The following is a 12,343-nucleotide window of genomic DNA, read 5'->3' as shown; positions in this document are numbered from 1 at the left end:
TATGTTTGGACGGGTTGATGGTCATTTCGTTGTCCTAGTACTTGTTACTCTGTTCAATGACAGTAAAGTTGAATCTCATAAGAAAACCTTCTTTTGGTCCTGATAATCCCCCTTCAGGTTCTGGAGTTTGGCTGGCCAGACCACCATGCACCGGCGCTGGATAAGATCTGCAGCATGTGCAAGGCCATCGACACGTGGCTCAACGGAGACCCGCGCAATGTGGTGGTACTGCACAACAAGGTAAAGTAGGAACGTGTGAATCCGTATGCATGGTTCTGTAATCCTGTTTCCTATAAAAAATATAAATATGATATTGTAAAGTGGCGACTAACATACCAATAAAGGTAGTATTCTTCATCATTCTGCCTGTTGAGGTACAATTTATGCTGAACTGTCACTTTCTGCACTGTGCACCTGTACAACACTCCAATCCAAATACTGGATCCAATCCACATACTTCACGTCATATGTGATATGTGTATTAATCGTATTGATATTATATATCATATTTATACAATATTCTTATCCTTTTGCACATTCTACTTATTTACATATTCTTATACTCTTAGTATATTATCTATTGTATGTACATCTTGTATAGTCAAGTATTTATATGCATATATAATGCCGGTACAAAATATCATATTATATCATATCTTGTGTAGATATATTTATACATGTTTACATATTATATATTATGTTATGTGTGTATGCAAACCCTGCAAAGGTTGAATATATGACACATTATTATTATTATTACTACTTCTTCTACTACTACTACTATTATTATTATGTTTTTTATTATATACATATACTGTTGCTGCCAATAGTATTATTACTATATACTGTGATATACTAATATTATTATACTGGCCTTTTTATTATTATTATTATTATTATTATTATTATTATTATTATTATTATTATTATTATTATTATTATTATCTTCTCATGCCCATTTTAAAGTGATATTCTTAAAGAAAAAGTTTTGGAAAATACTTATATATATATACCTTTTTATTCCATTCATTATAAAGATGGAGCTAGCAGCCAATTAGCTTAGCTTAGCATTAAAGCTTAAAGGAAACAGCTGGCCTGGCTCCGTCCAACAATAACAAATCTGCCAACCAGCACCTCCAACGATTAACAAATGTCATGTTTTACTTCATTTATCATTCTTATCTTGATTTATATAACATGTCAATGCCAGAAACATGACAAAAAGTTTTTGGTCTGTTGACAGAAGAGAATCCAAAACTCCCTCTTTTAAAACTTTTGACTCGAATATGTCAACAAAATGAGCCAAGACTGTTGGACCTGGCTCTATCCATTGTTCAGATTTCTGTATGCAAATGAGTGAATAGATAATGAGATGATAGCTAATTTGCATAGTAAAACATACAGATATTCGGAAAACTTTTCCATCCATCCATTTTCCTCCACGCGGGCCGGGTCGCGGGGGCGGCAGGCTAAGTTTTCTTAATGTCAGTAACCAACTAGGAAAGTTTACCATTGATATCGCTAAGTTAAAATGATTAGCCTATTCACCTTTAGTGTGTTTGGAATTTTACAATATGTATTCAAAAAGCCTGTTTTCTCAAAACGAGTTTTTTTCTCAATCTCAGAAACCCAGAAATCTCCACTTTGGTAGCACTTATATTCAGCATATAAAGAGGGGTTGGTTTATATGTAATTCTGATTACAGGACTGATTTATCCAAAATGTATTTTTATTTTATCATAAAAAAGATGGCAAATCATTTTTTAATGCCTGTTGACAGTATTTTTTTAATATACTGTCTTTCAAAAACTATTCATTTAAATGTAAAAAATACATCTCCATTGAAACATGCATGAAATATGTATCTGTTAACTTTCTGAAATCAGCATACATTTTGTAGTTACAAGTAATAATAATAATAAATAGTAATAATAGTTAAACGACCCATTTGTCTTGTTTAAACATACACTATTAGTTGCTTTTTTAGAGTTTTGAGTCTGATCAAAAACAAGCAAGGTAATCAAACATTATTATTTCTTTGAAATTGTATAAAATAAGCCTTTTAATGATACATCTGGAAATGTTTTGTCTCTGTTTGTGTGTCACAGGGGAACCGAGGTCGGACAGGGGTGGTGGTGGCTGCGTACATGCACTACAGCAACATATCCGCAAGGTACCAAACATGTCACCATCAATAAATGTACTATGACATTGTTACAGGCTTTAGTAATAATAAAGACAGCATTTAAAAAGTCCTTTTAAATTCTTCTCCTCATGGGGTATTGTAAGGACAGGAGCACCAATCAATCACAGTTAGCCCTCGAGGTCTGGAACTGGAGCAGCCCTGAAAATTAAACACCGATGTGATTATTATGGCAAAACACTCAAGCTTATTTTTCTGGCTCTGTGCAAAAGAAGCTCCCCGAAAAATGTCATTATTCTTTAATGCAACCAGATGTTAATAGGTGGGACGGAGCCAGGAGGATTTAAAGCTGCTTTGTAAGTGATGAAGCCAGGGGATATTTCTAAATCTCCTACTTGGTGAAAAATTTACAGGTCTTCCAGATTGCAGGGAGTTACTGTTCTCTGTTATGATAGATAATAACAATGCTTTTTCTAATTTTGTGTTCTGCAGTGCTGACCAGGCGTTGGACAGGTTCGCCATGAGACGTTTCTACGAGGATAAAGCACTTCCTGTGGGTCAGCCGTCACAGATAAGGTCAGTTATTACCTCACTTCCTGTTGGCTTACATCACACTGTTTACATCTTCACTCTGACATTGGCTCCACTCTAACCAACTTCAGTTGGATAAGGGGGTTTAATTTGCACTAGAGACCACAATATCTGCCATATCCGTCATTTTAAAGGGACAGCTCACCTAAAAATCCAAAATACATATTTTTTTTCCTATTTATCAATCAAAATAATTTGGTGTGTTGCATTGTGTTGGAGATATGGGCCATATAAATATCTGCCTTCTCTCAAATATAAAAAAATACATGGTACCTGGCTTGTGGTGCCAAAAAAATGCTCTTTTCCAGAAACCATGACCCAATTACTCAAGATAATCCATAAAACTTTTTATGAGCAGTTTCATGATGGAATTAGAAAAAAGTTCCTACATTAAACTGCTCGCAGCAAGGTCTGTGAATTGAAGGTGTGAATTTGGGTGAACTGTCCCTTTAAGAGTGGATCGAGTGAATTAAAAACAAACCACAATGTCAGGTGACAGCAAGAAGATATACCAGCTTCTAATGTAGCTGCTGTCTTGGCTATAGGAGCTACCATTTTTGTTATTACTCCTTCTTTGTTCCAGCATGGACTGTATATAAAGATTGACAAAGCCCGCAACTCTCCAAAAGTGAAGCCAGAACATACTGATCGCCCCCTGGTGGCTGGCTGCAGTAAATCACACCCCCTCTATGAGTCAAACTAAGAAAAATCACTTAAAATATATTTTAGGTTGTTCTTATCACGCTGGTGTATTATGAAGTGCTCATTTTGTGCAACAAGTTTGGTCTTAATTAGTAATTTGATGGTATAAAATGGGGAGCAACATCGTGACAGCTAAGACTGACTCACGATTGGTTGGGTTAGTTTATGGGCGGGACTTCAATACCATGACCAATCATATCCGTATAGATTCTGGCTCCAAATGACATCACCAAGATGGTAGCGCATAGCTATGCATATGTTGGCTTCATTTTTTTACACTGGAAGGAAATGGGGGCTCATCATCCATTTTTGTATGCATTCTATGGCTCCATTGGATAGCGTGACAAGTGGCTCAGTGGGCAGATTCAAAGGTGGAATGAAAACTTTATCAGTAGTTGCTTACAGAACAAACTAACAGATATTCAGCTAACAGCTAGCTATCTGAACATGCAAACCTTTGTAGCTTATGTCACAGTAGAAAATATGCTCATGCTCATTTGGAGAGAGGAAAAAACTTCCAAATTCTTCCTCCAGACTCATGCACACACTGCAACATGCCCCAAAATCTAAAGCATGAGAAGCTTATCTGCATAGTTACATTTGCTAAGCTATGATTAGACAATGACTTGGGTTTAGCATTTGGTCAACTGCAGAACTGAATAACAAGACAGATCAGGGTTGTGGCCCAACTCCATTCATCCCACTTTATTTTAGAAACATTGCACAGAGGAAATTCTTTCCATTTTTCTCCTATTTATCTCCAGTTTAATTTTAATTGAGATAATTGAGGGAACGTCATGGAACGGAGAGAAGCCATCTATCTTGTCTGTCTCAGGGATTCCATTGGTGTCTCTGGGGAGGCTGCGGGACTTGGTGGCAGTTCATTCCTGTCTTCTAAGCATATCAGAGCATATTTTCCTCCAATTTATCTCCTCTTTTAGTGGAGTGTTGTGTGAGAGTTTTGAGATAATGGCCTTTTTATGAATAGAGAGAAAAACAGCGGCGTAAAATCCAAACCAGAACCAATCAAGAGAGGTTTAATGGTATTTAAAGCATTTTTAATGCAGCTCCCTCTAGGGGGAGTAGCTTCTGAGACATACTCATAAATCTGCTTTGACTATATTATTAGCCCCCTCTGCATTATTAGACAATTACCTGCTTAAAGGCTTGACCCCTCACCGTCTCTTTTCTTCACCTGCGGTGAGAGGAATCCTGATCTGAGTGCTTCTTGGAAAAGATGATCAGGACAGAGGTTACAGGGAATAAACGAGGATACACAGGAAACAGCAGGGGACTTAACACCACTTCATTTCAGCTCGTGAATCAGGCAGCCAGCCATTCTCTAACAGGTCTATAGGCTTGCCCTCTGCCCCGCTGCTATTTCCTGCGTCGGGTATAATTATCTCTGCCCCTGGAGTCTGCAAGTATTACGGTCTGGAATGTGTGACATTAAGAGTAGGAGATGAGCTCAACCTACTGCTGCTATTAAAGTTGTAAAAGTTTGGATTAAAGGTGTTGAATGCGGCATTTTAGCATCATCAATTGACTACCATGTTGGTTTTGAAATGTTAGAATGCTATAATAAACCAATAGGTCATATAAAGATGGAAAAGGGCTGAGGTGATTAATGGTTAATCCACTGCATTCAAAACCTGAATAGAAATCTGAGCATAAAATAAATCCTTTCAAGATCGTTAAACATTTTTATCCCACAAAAAATAATACCAACCTTTAGTAAGGCCACTTAATAATGTCACACTAATGCAATGCAATTGCAATCAGGACATTTTTCTGGAGTTCTTTGAGAATACATGTATTGATCATAGACTTGACACAGTTTCCCAAAAGTGAAGCCAAAACATCTTTATCGCCCCCTGGAGGCTGGCTGCGGTACTGGTATAAAATCCCACTCCCTCAATGTAATGAATGGGAAATAAAATAAACAAACATCCATTTCAAAGGCCAGAGAATCTGAATGTAAGAAACTTGACTTGACTTAAAAACAGTAAAAAAAAAAATGTCAAGAGCCTAATGACAAAAACATATGTTTGTTTTTTGTTTTTATTAATAGTTCACAAATAAAGTGATGCTTTTGATTGATTTTTTTTTAATTAACAAAATTTTGAATACAACAAGGAGGCCTGGGGTCTGTCCTGAGATTAATATTCTTTGTACATAATCTACAGGGTGCATTATGCGATAATTGCATAATTTTTAGAAATTAAAATCTGTTAGAATAAGAATCTGTCCCAAAATTTCCCTTCGGTGACAAAAAAAATCGTTTTTGAACACCAATAATGTACACATGTATACATGTAAAACAGCCTTGCGCATCCTTCCTTGCCTCACAGTCGGCCATGTTTGCTGAAAAAGGGGCGTGGCCTCTACTGCAGTCCATTTTAGATGATGTAACACTGTGGGTACTGTTCCACCAATCAAATAAGTTTGTGCATTTTGGTGGTTTATATGTTTGTTATTTGTTCGGTAAAGACTAGTAGCGACTCATTTTCTGTGAGGAAAAGAATATGTTCTTAATTTTGAGCAAGTCTGAAAATTCTTATAATAATCTCTAGCTGTAGTCTTATTCCATTTATATGCATGTGTACAGTCAAAACCCTTAAGGAAACTCATTGATAAAAACCAGAACATGATTACGTCTCATATCACACACCCACGTACTGTAATTACAAGTCCCTTCCTCCTCTCAGCGCTGCTCTCGTGGTGTCCCCGCTCCATCTAATTGAATTTCAGAGAGGCTAAACCATCTGGCCACTGACAGCAGAGCAAGGAGGGGGCATCTGCATGTGGTGACCCAACGGTCAAGGTCACGTTCGGTACCATCATCATTATCATTATTAACAACCAGACCACACTAACTCAACAGACCCCTGACTGGCCTCTGTACACACCAATTCACTCTGACATTTCCCGGAGTGGATAAAGGTTGTTTTATAGTCGGAGTGGGATTCACCTTTAGCTCGGCTGTTGGAGCTGACGAAGGAAAGGTGAACCACACAGGATGAGGGTTCATTCTGTAAGGATTTTGTATGTAAGCTAACCAGAGGGTCCTGACAAGTTCAGAGGTGTGACAGTATGTAGAAACATAGACGATATAAAAGAAGTGGACACAGCCACAATCCCGTATTTGTTCTGGACTACTGTTCTGAAGCCTAAAGGGCCTTATTTTGGTTGTCGCCATCTTGGCTTTTGGAGCCAGAAGAGAATAGTAGAGCTGGAGAGGTTACATAGGTTTCCAGCCAGCCAGAGCCACGTACCATTAGCATAGCAAAGTCCACCTAATAAACACTATAACGCTAGTGCTAGCTGGCTAGCTTCATTTGCTAGCTTCATTTGTAAATCACGTTAACTGTGATAACAACCGAGATGCTAATTTTGAGTAGTAGTAGTTGTAAAAAAAAAGGCTTGAAACAAAATGTACTTTCGAGATAAAAATAAGGGCCGACATATTTTAACCAAATAAATTTTAGGTGACCAAAATTGCTATACTTAACTTTCATGGATGGTAAGGGTCCAAGTTTTAAGACAAAAACAAGTTTACAGCTATTTAAATAATTGTCGCAACTTATCCTAGTTGTCGGGTTGTCTGGGTAGCAACTTTCCAATCACAAAGTAGCCATGCCAGAAAGCATACCCTACTTTATTGTCTATTTTACTCTAAATGGGACCATAATTTACAAAAAAAACCATCATGCTATATTAAAGAAGACTTCAAACTAGAGATTGAGACCATACATTCATTATGAGAATGTTTACTGATGTAATAAATCAAGTAAGAAGTTCTATAATTTTCTCATAGACTTCTATACAATTAAACTTTTTTGCAGCCCCTTGTTGGCTACTAGGTGTGATGTTTAAGACAGTATTGCATGATTTACACTTCTCTGTTTGCAGGTATGTGCGGTACTTCAACGGCCTTCTTTCCGGACACATAAAAATCAACAACAAGCCTTTGTTCCTGCATCATGTTATCATGCACGGCATACCCAACTTTGAGTCCAAAGGAGGTGAGCATCTTCGTCAGCCAAATGAACAGAAACAAAAGAAAAATTCTGATTTGCTCAGGTTTAATATATCTGTCATTTCCCTTCCCCAGGCTGCCGTCCTTTCCTGAAGATCTACCAGGCAATGCAACCAGTCTATACGTCAGGAATATAGTATGGAAACTTTAATTCCAGTTCAGTGTGGTTTGTGTTTGAATCCAGGGCAAAACCTGACCCTGACCCTTTTCTGAGTCAATTTATTTAATTCTAACTTGACATTTTTTTGCTATTACAGCAATGTGCAAGGAGACAGCAACACCAGTATCTGCATCACTATAGAACCCGGCCTGCTTCTGAAGGGAGACATCCTGGTAAGTCTTTATCATAATGATGACACTTATACTGTTTGTTCCATTGGTGTATATATAGTCAGGCAGCTTAGGACCAGATTTAAGAAGAAAGGGGACACGTCGGACAAAAGCACCACATTTTTTCCATGTGCTTTCCATCACCATAAGTTTCAATTTTTGGTAGGAGCCACTTCATCAAGATTGCAAATCGGAGATGGCACCCATATAAAGTCTATGAGAACCAACATGTCTTCCAAGCCACTTCGAAGGTCAATTTTAGTGTCAAAATCTACATTTACTGGGTCAAAGAATAATTTAAAGCTATTGAGAATATCACAAGGTGATTTTTTGATCATTTATTACATTTACAACTACAAAGATATTTGCAATTCCAGTGTACCTTCTTGCCTGAGCACCTTGCACCACAGCAACTTGCACATTTTGTGCATTTTACCAATTTTTCAAAATACATGCGCTTTATATGACCTATTTTAATAATCATCTAGTGATATTCTCAATAGCTTTAAATGATTCTTTGACCCAGTAAATGTATTTTTTGACACCAAGATTGACCTTCGAAGTGGTTTGGAAGATATATTGGTTCTCATAGATTTTATATGGCTGCCATCTCTGATCTGCAATCTTGATGAAGTGGCTCCTACCAAAAATTGAAACCTATGGTGACAGAGAGCATGTGGAAAAAATCTGGTGCTTTTGTCCGGCGTGTCCCCTTTATTTAGCTAAGCCACCTGACTAATATTGATGTTTACCTTCTCGCTCACTGTAGTTGAAGTGTTATCACAAGAGGTTCAGAAACTCCACCAGAGATGTGATGTTCAGGGTGCAGTTCCACACCTGTGCCATCCACGACCTCGGGGTGGTCTTCGGCAAAAACGAGCTGGATGAGACCTTCAAAGGTAACGACTCATGTGGTGGGTGTGATTTGACATTACATTTTTTTTGTGAAAATATAACAGTACATTGTTTTCAGTTGATACTATAGTTTGTTGTTTCCCCCTATGAAAAAGTTCTTGCTCCCTGCATGCAGAACGGTATTTCTTGAGGCTCAGCATTCAGTAATAATAACATGATGGATGTAAATGTACAATAGCAGCTCATTATGGTTTTATTATTATTGTTTATTATTAGACTCAACAGGACTAACAGCAGAATTTTAGCCCTGCAAAAGATATAAATATCATCGAGTAGCATTGTTTATTTTTTTATATAGTTTTAAAAATATATATATCATGCAACTTTTATACATTAATATGTCCAAAACCAACTAGACCTGTGTTAATATTTTGTTGACATGTGTACTTAGAATATCCCAAATGTTTACAATCAATTTTGAAATCTGTAATTTTGATTTGATGAAGCTCTTTGTGCAATGGCAATATTATCTGCCAAAAGCTGTCATAAATGGACTTTTTATCCAGTTTAAAGCACATTTTGATACTATATTTGTTAGATCATGGTAGTATTTAACTGTACAATTTGACTGGATAAAGACTTTAAGTCAATCTGACATCTGGATCTTTTGTTATCAGCAAAAACCTCATACAGCCTGAAAATTGCATATTATGCCTTTAATGCTCAAAATGAATGCCCATATTGTTTTATGAAGTAAAAATTGAAAATTACGAGCCCTAATTTCGCTTAACTGAGATTGAAATTTTGACGCTTGATTTGATATTGTCCCTTGTTTTTGCAATCTGTCATATGTTCCACTGCATCACTATAATGCAAGTTCCAGCACTATATTTAACCCAGCTATTGTGTTTTTCTGCAATTGTGTCCATTATTTGAACATGTTTGTACTGTGTGTGTCTGTACAGATGAGAGGTTCCCAGAATATGGGAAGGTGGAGTTTGTTTTCTCATATGGACCTGAAAAAATCAAAGGTACTCCATTTCCCCTAACTTAAAAAGGAACATTTCGAATGAAAATATTGGTTTTCATAGTGTAATACAACAACATACTGATTAACTGGCAGTCACAATGATTTTTAAAACAGTGACAATGACTTTTTTAAAATTCATATTTAATTCATTTTATTTCCATCTTTTAATTGCTTTTTTATTTTTATTTTGGGACTCCTTTACCCATCATGCCTTGTGTTCCTCAGGCCTGGGCCACCTGGAGAACGGGCCGAGCGTTTCTGTGGACTACAACACCGCGGACCCTCTGATCCGCTGGGACTCGTATGAGAGCTTCAGCCAGCGCGTTGAGGACAACGTGGACACTGAGCACGGTATGTCCACCCCTCACAGTTTAACCCATAAGAACCTATGGTGACACCCTTGTAACAAACACTTTAAATGGTCTAGAATCTAAGATTAAACCCGTTTAACAAGTCTAACCCATTAATAAGGTCTCCTGTATTGCATTTAACTTGTTCTGACCATATTTCCTGTCACAATTTTGATATATGTTATGGAGATGCAAACAAAAAGGCAAATGGTTATTTGTTTTTTATTTATTATGAATTTGTTACTTAAAAACAAATCTGAAAATTTGTGATAATTTGGTGTTAAACAGCACTATTAATGTCTCAATTTTGATAGATGTTGTGGAGATGCAAAGAAAAAGTCAAATTTGTGTTTCTGTAAGCAGAAAATGTCTAGTTTATTTATTTTAAAACAAGAAATATTATGAACACAAATACCATAAACGCCCAATGTAACGTTTATGTCACATCACAGATCTTTGATATTTAGGTGTGGTATTTTTTTTAAAAACATCATAAATGTGTTCTATGTGGTCCACTTGGTCTGTGGTATATCCCCCATAATTTTCCTTTAAAGATTACTGGGTCTGGGTTCTTATGGGTTAAAACCAAAGATATGATAGTTTAAATTTGATTGTACAGAAATATTTGAGCGTCGGTGTAGCTTTTTGTGTAATTTCGCACATAGTTTGTTTTGAAGAGTTGCAGCTAACAAGGGAAAAAAACGCTTGAAAAAATGTTTTTATGGCACTTTTTTGTATATAGTTTTAATACATTTAAATGTTTACCTTTTTATATGTTCATATTTATATCCTATGTTTACATTTTCAAGTTCCAAAACAGTTTATTGAGCATATTTGTGGTTTTTATTGGAGTAAATAGTATAATTTTTTATCTAGGATTTCATGATTTTTGTGTATTTTTGGGCTCAATATGTTGATCAAGTAGGTTAAAGTGGGAAAATAACTGTCAGATCATATAGGTGAAGAAAAAATGGATACCAAATATAGTATAGAGTATAGTAAACATTTTGTTATGTGCTACATGAAGGGCAAAATCAAAAGTATTCAAAAACGGCCAAAATAGGCTCAGAGCCCAGAGGGTTAACTCATATTTGTAGATTCAACAGACAAACAATCTGAAGTGTTCCTGAGCCCAATGATGTCTTTTATCTTTTTAATGCAGGACCTGAAGCTCACAGGCATAAATATACATGTTTTTATGGGACTTTTTTGTATATAGTTTTATTATATTTAAATTTTACCTGTTTTATATGTTCATATATGTATCATTTGTTTACATTTTCAAGTCCCAAAACAGTTCATTGAGCACATTTGTGGGTTTTATTATAGTAAATAGTATCATTTTTCAACTCGGATTTCATGTTTTTTGGGGCTCAATATGTTGATAAAGTAGGTTAAAGTGAGAAAATAATTGTCAGATCATAAAGGTGAATAAAAAATGGATACCAAATATGGGTATAGTAAACATCCACAGTGACTTAGGTTATAAAAGATGTCATTTTTGATGATTTCAGATGGTTTTAACCCTTTATCAGGCAAAGAACTATATTTGGTAACTTCAGGTAATATTTCGAGAAAAAAAGTTGCAAATTTACTAGATTAAAGTGGCAAATCTACAAGAAAAAAAGTCACAGATTTAAGAGATTTAAAGTGGCAAATGTGCGCAAAAAAAGTCGCACATTTACGAGAAAAAAGTGGGAAAAAAGCAACTTTTTTCTCTCAGATTCACCACTTTAACCCTTAATAGGGCACTCATTGAAATACTTGCAAATTTCAACCCTAGAGAATATTGGAGGATATTACATACTGCTAGAATGTGTAAAAAAAAAACATACGAAAATAATTTTTTGAGAAAAAAGTTTACGAGATTAAAGTGGCAAATCTACGAGAAAAAAATGCACAGATTTATGAGATTTAAAGTGTTGAATCTGAGGGGATAAAGCTGCTTTCCCCCCACTTTTTTCTCGTAAATCTGCGACTTTTTTTCTTGTAGATTTGCCACTTTAATCTAGCAAATTTGCAACTTTTTTCTCGAAATATTACCTGAAGTTACCAAATATAGTTCTTTGCCTGATAAAGGGTTAATAAGTAAACTAACAGAGCCGCACTTTAAAGTCAGTGCACATAAATCACACTCCTTAGTCACCACTCCAGGTCAAGATCTCTGGCTTTGATGCACTCTGCACTTCACTGAAGAGAACACCCATCTGTGTGTTTCTACTCCGCTAGCTAAACCCTGCTTCTCTAAGCAGCCAGCCCCCCCAGCCCTCCAAAACCCTGGTCTGTCAATTAGTCCTTTAAAT

The 12,343-nt window shown here is 36.2% G+C and overlaps 1 protein-coding gene across 6 annotated transcripts in view; it reads left to right on the top strand.

Annotated features, from left to right (window-relative positions):
* The window catches only part of tns1a (tensin 1a), a 163,374-nt gene that overhangs the window by 106,832 nt on the left and 44,199 nt on the right, over window positions 1-12,343 (top strand). For 5 of the 6 annotated variants that reach the window (XM_059327624.1, XM_059327622.1, XM_059327621.1 and 2 more), the window contains exons 9-17: window positions 118-240; window positions 2,109-2,173; window positions 2,636-2,719; window positions 7,349-7,461; window positions 7,551-7,611; window positions 7,733-7,808; window positions 8,575-8,719; window positions 9,626-9,691; window positions 9,916-10,041. In XM_059327624.1, the coding sequence (XP_059183607.1) occupies window positions 118-240; window positions 2,109-2,173; window positions 2,636-2,719; window positions 7,349-7,461; window positions 7,551-7,611; window positions 7,733-7,808; window positions 8,575-8,719; window positions 9,626-9,691; window positions 9,916-10,041 (859 nt within the window). The remainder of the gene's footprint in view (window positions 1-117; window positions 241-2,108; window positions 2,174-2,635; window positions 2,720-7,348; window positions 7,462-7,550; window positions 7,612-7,732; window positions 7,809-8,574; window positions 8,720-9,625; window positions 9,692-9,915; window positions 10,042-12,343) is intronic. The other variant, XM_059327620.1, reaches the window with a different exon arrangement.

This window comes from Centropristis striata, chromosome 24 (assembly GCF_030273125.1).
Source record: "Centropristis striata isolate RG_2023a ecotype Rhode Island chromosome 24, C.striata_1.0, whole genome shotgun sequence".
NCBI classification, from domain to species: Eukaryota; Metazoa; Chordata; class Actinopteri; order Perciformes; family Serranidae; genus Centropristis; species Centropristis striata.
The sequence above is the reverse complement of the archived record's forward strand: the minus strand, read 5'-3'. Positions and strand labels throughout refer to the sequence as shown.